Genomic DNA, 20,781 nt, shown 5'->3' on the forward strand with positions numbered 1-20,781 from the left:
TATCCCATAAGTAATGGATGATCCGTGGACTGGATACACTTAACAAGAGAAAACATAATTTATGCTTACCTGATAAATTTATTTCTCTTGTAGTGTATCCAGTCCACGGCCCGCCCTGTCACTTTAAGGCAGGTAATTTTTCCATTAAACTACAGTCACCACTGTACCCTATGGTTTTCCTTTCTCTGCATGTTTTCGGTCGAATGACTGGTAATGGCAGTTAGGGGAGGAGCTATATAGCAGCTCTGCTGGGTGAATCCTCTTGCACTTCCTGTTGGGGAGGAGTTAATATCCCATAAGTAATGTATGATCCGTGGACTGGATACACTACAAGAGAAATAAATTTATCAGGTAAGCATAAATTATGTTTTTTTATTATTTTTCTATTATTAAAGTACATTTGTTCTTTGTTGAAAAGGTGTTGATTATTTTGGATATTAAGGTAACTAGTTCTTTAAGACTAGCTGACACTATTTCTGCCTATTTATTTCTTCTGTGTTTTCAGAGGTTTTTCTTTCCAATTCCCCATTCTAGGGAATGGAATAGGCTGAGAATTTTCTTTTATTCCTTCTTCAAAGTTTTTAACTATATTCTTTGCCAGCAGTTAAATTCAATTTGGAGGGTTCTCCAATTTATTGGGGCTATCTCTATTTCTACTAATTATGCTATTGTTTCTATAGCAAAATAGTATTTATTTTCCTTTAGATAGTTGTATCTTATTTATGGAAAATTATTTAGTTTCAGGTACTTTTCTTGGTCCTGTGATTTATTTGGATATTGCAATTGCTTCATTTTTTCTGTTTACTTTAAGATCAAGTATCAGATTATGATTTATTTTAGCATTGTTAAGGGACAACATTTACTAGACTAGGTGCTGTTGCATTTGTCTTGTTGTTTTGCATTTATTGATTATGCAAGTCCACTGTATTGACTGGTCCTTTAAACTGGACTATCATGCTAATAATTTCATTTGTGTCTTCATTTTATTGAATATTTTCGCAAATGAGGGTTAATCTATGTCTTTAGCTATTTTAGCTAGAAGAATTTTGTGATTTTTAAAAATAAATAAATAAATAAATCCATATTTCTTTTGTTCTAAGATAATCAATTATTTGTTTTATAATTGGATTCAATTCTTAACTGTTACTCTGGGCTTCAAGATTGAGTTCTAAGACTAAAACTTTAAGCTTATACTAGTTTGGTTGTTCTTATTAAGGAACAAATTCCTGAGTTCTTTCCCAAGTAACATGTTTTTAATTGGGGTTCGAAATCAGCTCCCTAATATTGGGATGTACATGCCGTATTCCAGCTTGGCTGGTAAGGGGCAGGTTAAGACTTCTTTGAAATTTATTTGGTTCTATTTTGTCCAAATTTCTTTGATTTTATTCCAGTAAGGCTAACACTTTCTTTAAGTGTGTTTCTATCCTATATATTTTGGATACTGTTGAAGCATGGCTAGGCACCCATGGGGTTCAAGCGCTGCTCAGACCTGGAATCTTCTGGGGTATTTCTTCCAGTTCCTTTTTTAGGAACCGGGTTTGGAGTTTTATTCAAACTATTTTGCCTTTTTATGGTCATTGATAGCATTATTTGTTTTCCTTAGATACAATAAATGCATATTTTCATTTTTCTGTTTTCATTCAGATTATTTTCTGAGGATGCGGAATCTCATATGATTCACTTGCTCTTCAGGACATAGTTAGAGGATCTTTTTTTCGAAAGCTCTTGATTCCTCAAACAAGGGTCACCTTTTTTAGGTTTCCAGATAGTTTGTGTCACTGTCTTTGTCTCTATCAGACAAGGGATAATTCTATTGGGTTCCGTCTGTCGGTACCTTTAGTCTCTATTATTTCCTTAAGTTGCTATATATGCACAGAAGTTTTAGGTCTTATGGCCTCAGCATTGGATTCAATTCCCTTTGCTCATTTTCACTAGAAAGAACCTTTCCAGTCTTTTATGAGTGTTGTTTCTTCTAGAACATGGTTGGAGGATCAATTTACCAAAAAGTTTGTTGATTCCTCAGACAAGGGTAACCTTTTTAGGTTTCCTGATAGATTCAGTGTCCTTGACTCTGTCTCTGACAGACAAGAGACGTCTGAAATTGGTTTCAGCTTGTCGAAACCTTCAGTCTCAATCTTTCCCTTCGGTAGCCTTATGCATGGAAATTCTAGGTCTTATGACCGCTGCATTGGACGCGGTCCCCTTTGCTCGTTTTCACATGCGACTTCTTCAGCTCTGTATGCTGAATCAGTGGTGCAGGGATTATACAAAGATATCTCAATTAATATCTTTGAAACCGATTGTACGACACTCTCTGACGTGGTGGACAGACCACCATCGTTTAGTTCAGGGGGCTTCTTTTTGTTCTTCCAACCTGGACTGTGATTTCAACAGATGCAAGTCTGACAGGTTGGGGAGCTGTTTGGGGGTCTCTGACAGCACAAGGGGTTTGGGAATCTCAGGAGGTGAGATTACCAATCAATATTTTGGAACTCCGTGCAATTTTCAGAGCTCTTCAGTCATGGCCTCTTCTAAAGAGAGAGTCGTTCATTTGTTTTCAGACGGACAATGTCACAACTCTGGCATATGTCAATCATCAAGGAGGGACTCACAGTCCTCTGGCTATGAAAGAAGTATCTCGAATTCTGGTATGGGCGGAATCCAGCTCCTGTCTAATTTCTGCGGTTCATATCCCAGGTATAGACAATTGGGAAGCGGATTATCTCAGTCGCCAAACGTTACATCCGGGCGAATGGTCTCTTCACCCAGAGGTATTTCTTCAGATTGTTCAAATGTGGGGACTTCCAGAAATAGATCTGATGGCTTCTTATCTAAACAAGAAGCTTCCCAGGTATCTGTTCAGATCCAGGGATCCACAGGCGGAAGCAGTGGATGCATCGTCACTTCCTTGGAAGTATCATCCTGCCTATATCTTTCCGCCTCTAGTTCTTCTTCCAAGAGTAATTTCCAAGATTCTAAAGGAGTGCTTGTTTGTTCTGCTGGTGGCTCCAGCATGGCCTCACAGGTTTTGGTATGCGGTTCTTGTCCGGATGGCCACTTGCCAACCGTGGACTCTTCCGTTAAGACCAGACCTTCTATCACAAGGTCCTTTTTTTCCATCAGGATCTCAAATCCTTAAATTTGAAGGTATGGAGATTGCACGCTTGATTCTCAGTCATAGAGGTTTCTCTGACTCTCTGATTAATACTATGTTACAGGCTCGTAAATCTGTATCTAGGAAGATATATTATCGAGTCTGGAAGATTTACATTTCTTGGTGTTTTTCTCATCATTTTTCTTGGCATTCTTTTAGAATTCCTAGAATTTTACAGTTTCCTCAGGATGGTTTGGATAAAGGTTTGTGTTCTTTTTCACAGAAAGATTGCTAGTCTTCCTGATATTTATTGTTTTGTACAAGCTTTGGTTCGTATAAAACCTGTTATTAAGTCAATTTCTCCTCCTTGAAGTTTGAATTTGGTTCTGGGGGCTCTTCAAGCTCCTCCGTTTGAACCTATGCATTTGCTGGACATTAAATTACTTTCTTGGAAAGTTTTGTTTCTTTTGGCCATCTCTTCTGCTAGAAGAGTTTCTGAATTATCTGCTCTTTCTTGTGATTCTCCTTTTCTGATTTTTTCATCAGGATAAGGCGGTGTTGCGAACTTTTTTTAATTTTTACCTAAGGTTGTGAATTCTAACAACATTAGTAGAGAAATTGTGGTTCCTTCATTGTGTCCTAATCCTAAGAATTCTAAGGGAAGATCGTTGCATTCTTTGGATGTAGTTAGAGCTTTGAAATATTATGTTGAAGCTACTATCAATTTCCGAAAGACTTCTAGTCTATTTGTTATCTTTTCCGGTTCTAGGAAAGGTCAGAAGGCCTCTGCCATTTCTTTGGCGTGTTGGTTAAAGTCTTTGATTCATCATGCTTATGTCGAGTCGGGTAAAACTCTGCCTCAAAGGATTACAGCTCATTCTACTAGGTCAGTTTCTACTTCCTGGGCGTTTAGGAATGAAGCTTCGGTTGATCAGATTTGCAAAGCAGCAACTTGGTCTTTGCATACTTTTACTAAATTCTACCATTTTTTATGTGTTTTCTTCTTCTGAAGCAGTTTTTGGTAGAAAAGTACTTCAGGCAGCTGTTTCAGTTTGATTCTTCTGCTTATAATTTCAGTTTTTTTCATTATAAGATTTAAACTTTATTTTGGGTGTGGATTCTTTTCAGCGGAATTGGCTGTCTTTATTTTATCCCTCCCTCTCTAGTGACTCTTGCGTGGAAGATCCACATCTTGGGTATTCATTATCCCATACGTCACTAGCTTATGGACTCTTGCTAATTACATGAAAGAAAACATAATTTATGTAAGAACTTACCTGATAAATTCATTTCTTTCATATTAGCAAGAGTCCATGAGGCCCACCCTTTTTTGTGGTGGTTATGATTTTTTTGTATAAAGCACAATTATTCCAATTCCTTATTTTTTATGCTTTCGCACTTTTGTCTTATCACCCCACTTCTTGGCTATGCGTTAAACTGATTTGTGGGTGTGGTGAGGGGTGTATTTATAGGCATTTTGAGGTTTGGGAAACTTTGCCCCTCCTGGTAGGAATGTATATCCCATACGTCACTAGCTCATGGACTCTTGCTAATATGAAAGAAATTAATTTATCAGGTAAGTTCTTACATAAATTGTTTTTTTTTTCATTTTTTTCATTTTTTCACAGGAAGTTTCTATTGGCACATCAGTATGTATTTTTAATTTTTTTAATTCCTAATTTTTTTAATTCCTAATTTTTTATCACTGATTTCTACATCACCGTGGACACATTTTCACATCATATTATTTTTCCTTTTTTGGATTAAGTCACACAGACACTTATAATCATAGGAGAGACTCTATCTAGGAAATACAACTGTCCTATCAATCTTCAAGGACTAGGAATTTATGGAATATTTTACCCACAAGCCATTTAATGTACTACACCACTCTTTCAGAGAACCACATTCTATTGGCCTATTAGGACTACCAAGTCTGCTTTACAAGTGTTATATTTTCATAATTTTCAAAGTCATTGTACATTGTGTTATGTATTGATTTTTTATGTAACATGGATCCATGTATTTTTATTTTTATTTTTATGTGATTTTTATCCGGTTTAACTCTATGTGATTTTATATATGATATATATGTGACATTGTTTTATCTATTTTAACCGGCTATTTTTAACTAATCGATATTAGACCATCCACTGTCTGTGATTAATAAATTTGTTTGTATCGTAGCGACTTAGTTGTCCTTTGCCCAATTCGAGGCGCTCCTCAGACCTCACAATTTAACTATAATTTCTTCCAAGATATATTAGGTGTCTTGTTTTCTGGGGAGCTAATAGGACACAGGATAGGCGCTGTGAAAACCACTATTTTCTGTATTGAGCTTTCAACTTTACAGTGTGATTTTCCCCCTACCTTATTTTTCATGCTAATAAGGCGGTCCTTCGTACCAAATTGGGTTTTCTCCCTAAGGTGGTTTCGGATCTAAACGTTAATCAGGAAATTGTTGTTCCTTCCTTTTGTCCTAATCCTCCTTCTCAAAAGGAACGTCTCTTGCATAACTTGGATGTTGTGTGGGCTCTAAAATTTTATTATGAAGCTACTAAAGATTTTAGGCTATCTTCTGCCCTGTTTGTTGTTTTTTCTGTGTTTTCTCTGTCTCTCTGGTTGAGAAGTTTGATTCGTTTGGCGTATTCTACAAATTTAAAAACTTTTGCCTCAGCTGAGGCTTCTTTTGGGAGAAAGGCTCTACAGATAGTGGAGCTTGGATATTGGTTCCCACTAGTAATTGGAATGACATTGTGGACTCTTCATGTCATAGGAAAGAAAACAAAATTTTATGCTTACTGATAAATTTATTTCCGGACATGAAGAGTCCACGACTCCGCCCTATTTTCTTTTTCATTGGCAGTTTTTTTCTATAAACCTACGGCACCTTTTACACCCTTGTGTTTTTTCCTTTTCCATTTCTTTCGGCTGAATGACTGGGGGTTATGGGTAAGGCAGTTACACTTAACAGCTTTGCTGGGGTGCTCTTTGCCTCCTCCTGCTGGCCAGGAGTTGAATATCCCACTAGTAATAGGAATGACTGCGTGGACTCTCCATGTCCGGAAATAAATACATTTATCAGGTAAGCATAATTTTTTGTTTTTTTAGCATTTTTGCTATCACTCCATTTAAACATAAACAGAGCCTTGTTTTTTTATTTACCTATCAAATCTATATATATTTAAGTAGACAACCCAAGGTATTGATCTAGGCCCATTTTGGTATATTTCATGCCAACATTTCACTGCCAAATGCAATAAAAAAAAAATTGTACTTTTTTCACAAACTTTGGGTTTCTCACAGAAATCATTTAAATACTGCTTGTACAATCATGCCACAAATGTTTGTAAAAGTTTCTCTGGGATCCCCTTTGTTCAGAAATAGCAGACATATATGACTTTGCTTTTTGGTAATTAGAAGACCGCTAATTGCAGCTGCACACCAAACTTCTATTATTCCCGGCAATGAAGGGGTTAATAAGGTAACTTGACGGCCCCTGTTTCTGCGCGAGCCTTCAGGCTTGCCGGAAACAGCAGTTATGAAGCAGCGGTCTAAAGGCCGCTGCTCCATAACTTGTCCGCCTGCTCTGAGGTTGCGGACATTAATCCACCTGATCCTATACGATCGGGCTGATTGACACTCCCTGCTAGCGGCCGCAAATCTGCAGGGGGCGGCATTGCCCAAGTAGTTCACTAGAACTGTTTGTGCAATGATAAATGCTGACAGCGTATGCTGTCCGTCCGCACTTTAATAAATCGGCCCCTCAGTATTGAGATTAGCCCCCCCATCTTAGGTACTGGCAGACAGTCTGCCAGTATAAAAAAAATTAGGCTTTTTTTATTATTAATAAAAAAAAATTAAATTGTTATATTTTCTGCAGTGTAGGATCCCCTCTTACTCCCCCAACCTCCCCCCCTAACTTTAATTCGCCATCTTAGGTACTAGCAGCTGTCTGTTTTTTTTGTTGTTTTTTATACTTTTTAAAATTTCTTTCTGTAGCGTAGTGTCCCCCCACCCCACCATATTTTTGTTAGGGACCCCCACACCCCAGATCTCCTTTTCTTTAGTATAGCTGCCCCATCCCTCCTTGTCCCTTTAATTTTTTTTTTAGTAGGGCGGGTCCTCCCACTCCCTCCCTCCTCTTCTGCTGGACCGCCCTCCCGCCACACAGTGTCACGGTCTGTAACATTTAGGCATCTGCTCTCATATGAAGCCGGAACACCGATCGCACTCCAGCTCCATATGAGGCAGTATAATAGGCAAATTACTGCAGGACGTATATATACGTCATATTGGGTGAATGAGTTAATCTTTTATTGATTAGCAAAATGTTAAAGAAATTAAACTTGTGAGTCTGAAAGTTCAGCGTGTGTTCTTTAAAAAGCATTGACCCCCCTGGTATTTTTCACAGTCCTCAAAATGTAAATATACCTACACAGTATTAACTTTGGATTGGCTGCAGGAACACCCACTAGCGGTCCAGAATCTGTACAAGAGTAGTGCACAGGAGTGAATATTTGGTACCTTTCGCTCTTTTAAAAGGAAACATTTACACTTGCATGGTGTTGTACATATGATGATTGTTGGCACTTTGTCTCTTTCATCATTTTCAGTACAATTATACTTAACTTTTATCCTTGATATTTAGGCAACAGCAACCTCCGCAAGCTGAACTGGATGTTGTCCCTAGTAGAGATAGTTTGGGAACATACAGTCATGCTCAGGTAAGAGGTGCACTCATGATTTTTATGTATTTATTTATGTATTTGTTTAAATATATATTTCCTGGACATAGAGAAGCACTTAACAAGGGGGGTGTATGCATGTCCGTATAAAAATATCTATATGTGTATGCAGATATGGAATCTTTAATTACAAAGTTTACAGAGGGAAAGGGCTCTCCCTCTTGATATATACAAGCAGCTCTTATGCTGGTACTTATAAAGGCAATAAGTTTTCCTTTAGTAGTAACTATGCACACATCCTTCTTTCGATCAAATTAAATAAAAATCCCTAAAGGCACCTCAATCCGGAATTATATGTGTGGCAGACATTTATATCCCTGGGTAACCGCTATACTTTTCCAAAGGGTATAAGTTATTTTAATAATCATTTTTGTCCGTCTTTGCAATTAAACAAAAAAACATTTCATGATTCACCATTTTTAAAATGAAGTCTCTTTACTCATACTGGTCTTGGAATCAGGCCAGTTCATGAGTACCATGGACCTGAATCATGTTGAGGTGTCTTTGGCTACAGGTCTGCCAAGTCCAACCTCAAGTTAATCTCAACCACTTGCATTTCAGGACAAGTAGTCCAAACTATTAATCAAATAAGATGTTGGGGGGTGGGGGGAGAAAGATCTCATGGCACCTTAAAAACTATACCTAGGTACTGTGCCTTTGAAACGTGCAGTGGCGATTCCTTGGAAGTTCAGACGAGCAGGTTTTACCTCCAGCATTTTCCAAAAAATCAAGAAGGAGAAGCAAAAGGCAATTTTACTGGCACCAATCCCCATCAAGGAGTACCTTTTTTGGAAGGACATGATTATTGACTTGCTTTGATTATTAAATCTTTGATTCTGAAGGCTATTTTTTTGAAAATTATACACAAAAAAAAATGGTTCCAATATTATTATAAAGAATAATAATAGCAGCAGGAAATAAGACTGTTCTCTGTATCTAATCTAAGTATAACAGAAAAGGTAAAACTCCAGTGCACTAAAAAATAATTTATTCTTCACACTCCAAAACTCCACGTATAATAATTGATATTGGGTTTAATCACACAAATATTAAAAAACCTTCTATGACTATTGACACTCAAAAAAAGGTTTTATATACTTAGGATTTTTAATGTGATAGTTGTCATAGAAAATACAATTCCTTTGGACATTTATTGAATTGATTTGAATTTGTTTTTTATCCTCACTAGTAAAGGCAGTTTTAATGTTTGTGTAATTAAACAAATGTATATGTGGAGTTTTGGAGTGTGATTAATAATTGTCTTTGTAGCACACTGTCTTTACATATCTTTTGGAAAATAGTGTGAAGACAGGGTTGTTCTTCCTGTTTTGCATTTTTTTGTAATTTTTTGGTGTAGGTTTTTACTTTTCAGTGGAAGATTGAATTTCGCACTAATATTAAATTTTTCTAAGCTTAACATGATTTATATTCACTCGCTTTTAATTTGTTTCCTTGTACTCTTTGACTTATGAAATGATTTAACTGTAAAGATCCCCATAGACTTTTTGTTTTTATAAAGTATTGTGATTGACCCCAGTGTTTCTTGATTCTTTCTGAAGTGCGACAATTAGGATTTTTTCTGATCTTTCTTAATGTGGTCTGAACTTTTCAGTTTCACTGGAAAGCTTCTAAGGAATTCAGGAAAACTGGTTTTGTTTCTGTTCAGTTTTTAAATCTGGAAAGGACAGTTGACTTCTAAAGCATTTCTGATTATCCGTATAGCTAATCATATCTGAAAGAAGCCCCTATTAGTCAAAAGTTAGTGTTCATTCTACTATGGCTATTACCTGGTCCTGGGTTATCATTAACCTGCACAGACAACAAGCTACTTCCTTGCATGCATCAACAAAGTTTTAGCAGTTTGATGCATTTGCTTGATATCAGTAATTATTAAGAAGCCTATTCCATTCCGAAACTCATTGTTTTGGTCATAATGTCCCTTTTTCTCCTTATGATTCCTAGTTTTCCTGTATATTAAGCTGGTGTCCACATCAAGATACATTTGTTAATGGTCAGGGAAATAATCTCAAAGGCTTGTGGGAGGTTTCTACCTTTCAAGTAGGGCGAAGGGAAGTGTCCAATGTTTAATATACTGCTGTAAAAAGTAATGTTGTTCTTAGTTTCAGCGATCATCAGTAGTGTGAATAAACCTTTATGCTTTTTTGTATGATGTAATATGTAGGTCTTCTTAGCAATCCATTAAGATGATTGGATTCCAACAATTCAAAAAAAAAATCTTATTTTTATCATAACTTTTGTTTTAGTAACCATAGTTGAGGCATTCTCAGTATTTTGCTTGGCAAATGCAAGATATACAAATAATTAATAAAACTAACTCTCTGACAAATACAGGTCCCAGTTCAGCCTGTAACTGCAGCTATCCCTGAACACAGTAAGCCTTTGGAAAAAGCGGACCCTCTCTATGGACAGGAACGGGACTCCAGATTTGCAGATATGTTTAGCAGTATAAACACAGGTACATTAATGGAAAGCATTTTTGGATTGATCTTATATCATTTTCTCTTGCAAATATAATCTAGAATATAAAATATCACTCATTGTTAACATGCACATAATTTATAAAATGTTTTACTGTCATTATAGTCTGTTATACTGAGTATTTTTTGCCCAGTTGGAACATACGGATATTCTACAAAATTCATTCATACATATATACATATATATAGAGACTGGCTGTGACTGTATCTGTATGTTTGTTTATGTACACATATGGGCACATGTAAGGTTACATTACTAGAAATTGATGGTAACAAAGACTTTTGGGCATACCATTCCCCCTTGTTTTTTTATTTTTTTTATAAAAATTGTGCTTTCTTTTCTAAGATATGGTGAGTCCACGGAATCATCAATTACTAGTGGGAATATCACTCCTGGCCAGCAGGAGGAGGCAAAGAGCACCACAGCAAAACCGGTATATATGTCACTTAACTTACCCATAATCCCCAGTCATTCTCTTTGCCTGCGTTGTAAGGAGGAGGTGAAGTTTCGGTGTCGTACTACAATCAATATTTTATTATTTTAAAGAAGAGTTGGTTTGCTCTGATCTTTTTTGGGGTCTAGCCTTAGCCCATGTCAGTCTCTTCAATAGGACAGTGGTGGCGTTTAAGCAATTGGGAACTTGTGGGGTACAATCCCCACTGCGTTTTCTCAAACAGTTTTGCTGCCCTATTTAGGCTTACTCAGTCTCTCTTTTTCCACAGGTCCATGTGTGGGATGGCGTCCTCTCAAACCAGGTGATCTGTCCTTCTGCCGGACAGATTGGAGTTCAGGTAAGTGCCAATATATTTTTCTTTAATGTTAGGAAAATCTGGCACTTCAATAGTTAAAGCTACATAGGGATGTGTGCACCATTGGTCCTACTACTGGTTAATTGCACAGGCAGATAAAGCAGGGCTCAGTATCTGTCCTTAGATCCGGTTTGGACCCGGTCAGGGACTATGTTGGTAGTGTACTGTTTTCATAGAAACGTTTTTAACAGAGTCAGTGTGTATAAGTTTCTACAGCATTATCTATAACGGCTCTGCTATAGATCTTAATGGCCGCCGGGACCGCCTCTGTATACTGAGAGGTGGCTCCCTTCAGAGGCGGCAGTCATTTTCGTGCGCTTCCGGACTCACTTCGTGTGAGTACCGGAGTTGTGGCACTATCGATTTCAGCAGCTTTCTGCTGTTAAGGTTAAAGGTCACTCAGCTGAAAGGGAATGCGCAAGAGTAAGAGCTGGATCATTTCTATAAAAGTTTTGTCCGTAGTCAGCAGGATAGGTAGGCACCTCAGCAAGAGTGCTGAGGTGTAGTTGGTGCCTGGGGGTTTTCATTTGGAACTGCTCGGTTTTTTCGTTTTAACTAAATTTAAAATTTAAAGGGGCAGTATCGTTTTTCTATAAAAAATAGTTTTTGTTTTTTCTCTCTTTTATTTTCCTTCAAAAAAGAGGATAGAGATGGGGGGACCTTGCTAAGTGCAACATGTAGTTTTATCTCCCAGGTGGATCCACTAGTACCTTTTTGTTCATGTTTTAAAAGAACTTTGTTTCTCTTGTAAAGGTGTATCCAGTCCACTGGGTTCATCCATTACTTGTGGGATATTCTCCTTCTCAACAGGAAGTTGCAAGAGGACACCCACAGCAGAGCTGTCTATATAGCTCCTCCCCTAACTGCCACCCCCAGTCATTCTCTTGCAACTCTCGACAACAAAGGAAGTATTAAGAGATATGTGGTGACTTAGTGTAGTTTTTACCTTCAATCAAGAGTTTATTTTTAAACAGTACCGGCGTTGTACTGTTTTACTCTCAGGCAGAAATTGGAAGAAGAATCTGCCTGGAGGTTGATGATCTTAGCGGTTTTTAACTAAGGTCCATTGCTGTTCTCACACATAACTGAAGAGTATGGAAAGAAAACTTCAGTTGGGGGGACGGTTTGCAGATCACCTGCTTTGAGGTATGTTCAGTATATTTTTTTCTAGAGAGATGATGAGGTCTAGAAAATGCTGACAGTGCCTGGTATATTTGAGGTAAGCCTGATACAGTGATTTAACAACGACTGGGATCATGCTTACAAGATAAGGGTAATATTCATGTTAACTCTCATATTACTTAGTGTAAAAACGTTTGCATAACTTACAGAAAAAAGTTTTTTCTCTGAGGGTGATAAATCTTTATTTGGGGCCTAGTTTTCCACATGCCTTGTTAGATTACTCCTAGGAGTACTTTTTTAGACCCTCTGACATTGAGTGCATGGTGGGAGGGGCCTATTTTCGCGCACTTTATGCGCAGTTGATATTCAGACTGAGACATCCAGCTTCCCTAAAGGAGTCCTCTGGCATCTAGGACCACTATAGAGGGTTTGGTGCTCCTAACTGTTTTTGTTATAGAGGGTTTTTTCCCTGCAAAAATCGTGTTTAAGGGCAGGTAGGAGCCACAGCAGAGCTGTGGCAGTGTGTTTGACTGTTTTTTAACGGTTTTACCGTTTTTTCTAATCCGGTTTGGGGCCTAAGGGGTTAATCATCCATTTGCAAGTGGGTGCAATGCTGCTTTAGTCTCTTATACACACTGTAAAAATTTCGTAGCGTTTACTACTTTTTAACACTGTTTTGCAGTTTATGTGGTAGTTTTTTTCTATTAAAGGCACAGTACCGTTTTTGTTTAATTGCTTTTTCACATTTATTAAAGTGTTTTCCAAGCTTGCTGGTCTCATTACTAGTCTGTTAAACATATATGACATAGAGGAAACTCCTTGTTCATTATGTTTAGAAGCCATTGTGGAACCCCCTCTTATAATGTGTACCAAATGCACTGACCTTTCTATAAGTTATATAGACCATATTATGGGTTTTAAAGATTTATCACCAGAGGTTTCTCAGACTGACAAAACCACCTAGCTCTCCCAATGTGTCAGAACCTATATCTCCTGCGCAAGTGACGCCAAGTACATCTGGCGCGTCCAATGCGTTTACTGTACAAGACATGGCGGCAGTTATGAATCATACCCTCACAGAGGTATTGTCCAAACTGCCAGGGTTAGAAGGAAAGCGAGACAGCTCTGGGGCTAGAACAAATACAGAGCTTTCTGATGCTTTAGTAGCTATGTCTGATATACCCTCACAATGTACAGAAACCGAAGCAGGAGAGCTTCTATCTGTGGGTGACATTTCTGATTCAGGGAAGGCATTACTTCAGTCTGACTCAGAAATAACAGCATTTAAATTTAAGCTTGAACACCTCCGCTTGTTGCTCAGGGAGGTTTTAGCTACTCTGGATGACTGTGACACCATTGTAGTCCCAGAGAAATTGTGTAAAATGGACAAATACTTTGCAGTGCCTGTTTACACTGATGTTTTTCCAATCCCTAAGAGGTTTTCAGAAATTTTTACGAAGGAATGGGATAGACCAGGTGTACCGTTCTCTCCCCCTACTTTTAAAAAGATGTTTCCCATAGATGCCGCTACACGGGACTCATGGCAGACGGTCCCTAAGGTGGAGGGAGCAGTCTCTACCCTTGCTAAGCGTACAACTATCCCCGTCGAGGACAGTTGTGCTTTCCTAGATCCAATGGATAAAAAATTAGAGAGTTTTCTTAAGAGAATCTTTATACAACAAGGTTTTATTCTCCAGCCTCTTGCATGCATTGCCCCAGTCACTGCTGCAGTGGCTTTCTGGTTCGAGTCTCTTGAAGAGGCTCTACAGGTGGAGACCCCCGTTTGATGATATCCTAGACAGGCTTAAAGCTCTTAAGTTAGCCAATTCATTTATTTCTGACGCCGTTTTTCATTTAACAAAGCTAACGGCTAAGAATTCAGGTTTTGCTATTCAGGTACGTAGGGCGCTATGGCTTAAATCCTGGTCAGCTGACATTACTTCAAAGTCTAAGCTTCTCAACATCCCCTTCAAAGGGCAGACCCTATTCGGGCCTGGACTGAAGGAGATTATTTCTGATATTACTGGAGGAAAAGGCCACGCCCTTCCCCAGGATAGGTCCAACAAATTAAGGACCAAACAGACTAATTTTCGTTCCTTTTGAAACTTCAAGAGTGGCGCAACTTCAACTTCCTCTACTGCAAAACAAGAAGGAAATTTTGCCCAGTCCAAGCCAGTCTGGAGACCTAACCAGGCTTGGAACAAGGGAAAGCAGGTCAAAAAACCTGCTGCTGCCTCTAAGACAGCATGAAGGAGTAGCCACCGATCCAGGACCGGATCTAGTTGGGGGCAGACTTTCTCTCTTTGCCCAGGCTTGGGCAAGAGACGTCCAGGATCCCTGGGCTCTGGAGATTGTTTCCCAGGGATATCTTCTGGATTTCAAAGCCTCATCTCCAAAGGGAATGATCTCCACAGAGATCATCATCGGTTTCTCAGGTTTGCCTTCCTAGACAGGCATTACCTGTTTGTGGCTCTTCCCTTCGGGTTAGCCACGGCACCAAGAATCTTTACGAAGGTACTAGGGTTCCTACTGGCGGTTCTAAGGCCACGAGGCATAGCGGTGGCTCCTTACCTAGACGACATTCTGATACAGTTCTCTCTCCCCTCTCACAAGTTTCCTTCCTAGGAACTCTGATAGATTCAGTAGATATGAAGATTTTTCTAACAGAGGTCAGGTTCTCAAAGCTTCTAACTTCCTGCCGTGTTCTTTATTCCACTTCTCAGCCGTCAGTGGCTCAGTGTATGGAAGTAATCGGCTTAATGGTAACGGCAATAGACATAGTTCCGTTTGCCCGCCTACATCTCAGACCACTGCAACTTTGCATGCTCAATCAGTGGAATGGGGATTACACAGATTTGTCCCCTCTGCTAAATCTAGATCAAGAGACCAGGGATTCTCTTCTCTGGTGGCTATTTTGGTTACATCTGTCCAGGGGAATGAGATTCCGCAGGCCAGAATGGACTATAGTGACGACAGATGCCAGCCTTCTGGGCTGGGGCGCAGTCTGGAACTCCCTGAAGGCTCAGGGTTCGTGGACTCAGGAGGAAGCCCTCCTTCCGATAAACATTCTGGAATGAAGAGCGATATTCAATGCTTTTCAGGCTTGGCCTCAGCTAGCTGCGGTCAGCTTCATCAGATTTCAGTCGGACAACATCACGACTGTAGCCTATATCAACTATCAGGGGGTACAAGGAGCCCCCTGGCGATGTTGGAGGTTTCAAAGATAATTCTGTGGACAGAGGTTCACTCTTGCCATCTCTCAGCTATCCATATTCCAGGAGTAGAGAACTGGGAGGCGCATTTCCTAAGTCGGCAGTCTTTTCATCCGGGGGAGTGGGAGCTCCATCCGGAGGTATTTGCCCAGTTGATTCAACTATGGGGCAAACCAGAACTGGATCTCATGGCGTCTCGTCAGAACGCCAAGCTTCCTTGTTACGGTCCAGGTCCAGGGATCCCAAGGCAGCGCTGATAGATGCTCTAGCAGCGCCCTGGTCCTTCATCCTGGCTTATGTGTTTCCACAGTTTCCACTGCTCCCTCGTCTGATTGCCAAGATCAAGCAGGAGAGAGCTTCAGTGATTTTGATAGCTCCTGCGTGGCCACACAGGACTTGGTATGCAGATCTGGTGGACATGTCATCCTTTCCACCATGGACTCTGCCGCTGCGGCAGGACCTTCTACTTCAAGTTCCTTTCAAACATCCAAATCTAATTTCTCTGTGTCTGACTGCTTGGAGATTGAACGCTTGATTCTATCGAAGCGTGGTTTTTACGAGTCGGTCATTGATACCTTAATTCAGGCTCGAAAGCCTGTCACCAGGAAAATCTATCATAAGATATGGTGTAAATATCTTCATTGGTGTGAATCCAAGAGTTACTCATGGAGTAAAGTCAGGATTCCTAGAATCTTATCCTTTCTCCAAGAGAGATTGGAGAAAGGATTGTCTGCTAGTTCCTTAAAGGGAGAGATTTCTGCTCTGTCTATTCTTTTGCTCAAACGTTTGGCTGAGGTTCCAAACGTTCAGGCGTTTTGTCAGGCTTTAGTTAGAATTAAGCCTGTGTTTAAACCTGTTGCTCCGCCATGGAGTTTAAATTTAGTTCTTAAAGTTCTTCAAGGGGTTCCGTTTGAACCTTTGCATTCCATAGATATTAAACTTTTATCTTGGAAAGTTCTGTTCCTAGTAGCTATCTCCTCGGCTCAAAGAGTTTCGGAGTTATCTGCTTTACAGTGTGATTCCCCTTATCTGATTTTCCATGCAGATAAGGTAGTTTTGCGTACCAAACCTGGGTTTCTTCCTAAGTTAGTATCTAATAAGAACATCAATCAGGAGATTGTTTTTCCTTCATTATGTCCTAATCCTTCCTCAAAGAAGGAACGTCTTTTACACAATCTTAATGTGGTTCGTGCTTTAAAGTTTTATTTACAAGCTACGAAGGATTTTCGTCAAACATCTGCTTTGTTTGTTGTCTACTCTGGACAGAGGAGAGGCCAAAAGGCTTCGGCAACTTCTCTTTCTTTTTGGCTGAGAAGCATAATTCGCTTAGCTTATGAGACTGCTGGCCAGCAGCCTCCTGAAAGAATTACAGCTCATTCCACTAGAGCGGTGGCTTCCACATGGGCTTTTAAAAATGATGCCTCTGTTGAACAGATTTGTAAGGCGGCGACTTGGTCTTCGCTTCACACTTTTTCTAAATTCTACAAATTCGATACTTTTGCTTCTTCGGAGGCTATTTTTGGGAGAAAGGTCTTACAGGCAGTGGTGCCTTCCGTTTTAAGTTCCTGCCTTGTCCCTCCCTTCATCCGTGTCCTAAAGCTTTGGTATTGGTATCCCACAAGTAATTGATGAACCCGTGGACTGGATACACCTTTACAAGAGAAAACAAAATTTATGCTTACCTGATAAATTTATTTCTCTTGTGGTGTATCCAGTCCACGGCCCGCCCTGTCATTTTAAGGCAGGTGTTTTTTATTTTTAAACTACAGTCACCACTGCACCCTATAGTTTCTCCTTTTTTCTTGCTTGTCTTCGGTCGAATGACTGGGGGTGGCAGTTAGGGGAGGAGCTATATAGACAGCTCTGCTGTGGGTGTCCTCTTGCAACTTCCTGTTGGGAAGGAGAATATCCCACAAGTAATGGATGAACCCGTGGACTGGATACACCACAAGAGAAATAAATTTATCAGGTAAGCATAAATGTTGTTTTTTCAGGGATAGACCTTTTTTGATACTGAGCCTCCTTTAGCTAAGGCGAATACTGTTCAGGTGACTCCTGTTGCAGATATTCCGCAGCTTTCTACTCAAGCGTTCCTATACATGCAGTGCCCTGCGTTTCCTCTCTCACTCCGGTAGGAGTTTTCTTTGCAAGACATTGCTACCCACATATCCTCTGCGCTATCTGAGGCGCTGTCTGCTTTTCCCATGCTGCAGGGAAAGAGCAAAAGGAATTTTAAAGAATCGGTGAGTAAGGTTTCTGATCCGGTTGTGGCTAATCAGGGTATTTCCTTTCAGAAGTCTGAGGAGGAAGACACTTCAGTAGCGTCTGAAGGTGAAATCTCAGATTCAGACAGTATAATTCCTTCTTCTGATGCTGAATCCTTCAGATTTACTCTGGAACACCACCTTCTGTTTCTTATGGAGGTTTTGGCTACCTTGGACGACTCTGATGCAACTGTCGTAGTCAACCCTAAGAAGTTTAGTAAGCTGAATAAATACTTTGATGTTTTCTCTGCGGTGAAGGTATTTCCTGTACCAGTCCATGCTACGGAGATTTTTGCTCGGGAGTGGGAGAGACCTGGTATGTCCTTTTCTCCATCTCTAATTTTCAAGAAAAGTTTCCAATAGCAGACTTCATTAAGGTGTCATGGCAGAAGGTTCCTAAGGTTGAGGGGCCGATCTCCACTTTGGCTAAGAGGACTACTATTCCAATAGAGGATAGTTGTTCTTTTAAGGATAATTTGATAAATGTATGTTCACCAGGGTCTTTAATGGCAGCCTGTGTTGTGTATTGCCTTTGTCACCAGTGTGGCAGTCTACTTGTTTGATGCCTTGTCTATTTCCATTCAGACAGATACTCCTTTTAAGGAGATCCAGGACAGGATTAAGACCCTTAAGTTAGCCAATTCCTTTATTACGGATGCTTCCTTACAAGTCATTCAACTGGGAGCAAAAATGTCTGGTTTTGCGGTTTTAGCTTACAGAGTCTTATGGTTAAGTCTTGGTCTGCAGATATTTCATCTTAGTCCAAGCTCTTAGTGATCCCCTAAAAGGGTAAGACCTTGTTTGGGCATGGCTTGGCTGTAATGTTTTTTTCAGAAGGAAAGGGTTCTTTTCTTCCTCAAGATAAAAAGAATAAGCAGAAAGGACGTCAGAATAATTTTCGTTTCTTTTGTAACTTTTTAGAGGTAAACCTTCTCATCCTTCCTCCAAGCAAGAACAGTCCTGGAAGCCTAGTCAGTCTTGTGACAAGGGGAAGCAGCCTTAGAAACCAGCAGCTGATTCCAAGTCAGCATGAAGGGTTGGCCCCCGATCCAGGAGCAGATCCAGTTGAGAGAAGACTTTCTCAATTCACTCAAGCCTGGATACGAGATGTTCCGGATCCCTTGGCAGTGGACATCATATCCCAGGGGTACAATATAGCATTCAAGACTTTCCCTCCCAGAGGCAGGTTCCTTCTCTCAAGATTATCTGTAGTACAGATAAAAGGAGAGGCATTTTTAGTTCCGTTCCTCTGCAGGAACAGGGTTTGGGATTCTACTCAAATCTGTTTGTGGTTCCCATAAAAGAGGGAACTTTCAGACCAATTATAGACCTGATATGTCTAAACTAGTTCCTCAGAGTACCGTTCTTCAAGATGGAAACTATATGTTCCATTCTTCCCTTAGTCCAAGAAGGTCAGTTCATGACATCCATAGACCTAACGGATGTGTACCTTCATGTTCCTTTTCTCAAGGATCATCAAAAGTTTGAGATTCGCCTTCTTGGACCTAGAATTTTTTTTCAAGGGTTTGGAGGGCTCTTTTGGCTGTAATCTGGTCTCGGGGCTTTTCAGTGGTGCCATGTCTGGACGACATTCTGGTTCAGGCGTCGTCTTTTTAACAAGCAAACTCTCATTCAGATTTTTGTCTTTTCTTCGCTCCCAGGGATGGAAGGTGAATCTGGGAAAAAGTTCTCAGATTCTAGCTACAAGGATAGTGTTCGTGGGGTCCAAATTAGATTCCTTATCTTTAAAGATTTTCCTGACAGAGGCCAGAAGGTCAAACATTTTCAACTCTTGCCTTGCCCTTCAGTCCTCTCCTCAGCTGTCAGTGGCTCAGTGTTTGGAGGTATTTGGTCTGATGGTAGCTTCCATAGACATCATCCCGTTCGGTTCCATCTCAGAGCTCTGTGGTTTTGCATGCTAAGACTATGGAACGGGGACTAGGCGGATCTGTCTCCGCAAATAGATCTGGATCAGGCGACATAAGACTCTTTTCTGTGGAGGTTGTCTCAGGATCACCTTTCCCTGGGAACTTGCTTCCGCAGACCTTTCTGAGTGATTGTGACCACAGATGCTAGCCTGCTGGGTTAGGGAGCAGTCTGGGGCTCGCTGATGGCTCAGGGTCGATGTACTCGGGAGAAGTTAGATCTCCCCTTTAACATTCTAGAGCTGAGAGCGATCTTCAATGCTCTATTGGTTTGGCCTCAGTTACCATTAGCCCGGTTTATCAGGTTCCAGTCAGACAACATATTATTGGTGGTGTAAATCAACCACCAGGGACGAACTTGGAGTTCCTTGATCATGACAGAGGTGGCCTGAATTATTCAGTGGGCAGAGACCCAAAACTGCTGTCTATCTTCAATCCACATCCCAGGAGTCGACAATTGGGAAGCAGATTTTCTGAGCTGACAGGCTTTTCTTCCCGGGGGGTGGGAACTTCATCCGGAAGTGTTTTCCAGTTTTCACCCTCAAATGGAGGCGGCTGGAGCTGGTTCTCATGGCATCTTGACAGAATGCCAAGCTCCCGAGGTATGTTTCGAGATCAAGGGATCCACAGGCCGTCCTGATAGATACTCTGGTGGTCCCTTGGATTTTCAATCTAGCATACCTCTTTTTCCCTGTTCGCTCTCTTTCCACGAGTCATTGCTCGGATCAAGCAGGAGAGGGCGTCAGTGATTCTCATAGTTCTGGCGTGTCCATGCAGGATCTGGTATGCAGACCTAGTGGAAATGTCATCTTTTCCACCTTGGAGACTACCTCTGTGGAAGGATCTTCTACTTCAGGGTCCCTTCCTTCATCCAAATCTCGTTTTTCTGAAGCTGGCTGCTTGGAGATTGTATGCTTTATTTTGTCTAGGCATGGGTTCTCAGAGTCTGTCATTGAGACCTTGATCCAGACTCATTAGCCTGTGACTAGAAAGATTTACCATAAGATATGGCGTAAATATTTGTATTGGTGTGAATCCACAGGCTATTCTTGGAGTAGGGTCAGGATTTCTAGGCTTTTGTCCTTTCTCCAGGAAGAAGGGAAGAAGG

General features: G+C 40.3%; 1 protein-coding gene across 1 annotated transcript in view; it reads left to right on the forward strand.

Moving 5' to 3' along the window:
• Positions 1-20,781, forward strand: part of ARNT (aryl hydrocarbon receptor nuclear translocator) — a 382,463-nt gene that overhangs the window by 285,952 nt on the left and 75,730 nt on the right. The window contains exons 15-16 of the mRNA XM_053705500.1: positions 7,746-7,821; positions 10,195-10,318. Coding sequence (XP_053561475.1) covers positions 7,746-7,821; positions 10,195-10,318 — 200 coding nt within the window. The remainder of the gene's footprint in view (positions 1-7,745; positions 7,822-10,194; positions 10,319-20,781) is intronic.

This window comes from Bombina bombina, chromosome 1 (assembly GCF_027579735.1).
Source record: "Bombina bombina isolate aBomBom1 chromosome 1, aBomBom1.pri, whole genome shotgun sequence".
Classification (NCBI taxonomy): Eukaryota; Metazoa; Chordata; class Amphibia; order Anura; family Bombinatoridae; genus Bombina; species Bombina bombina.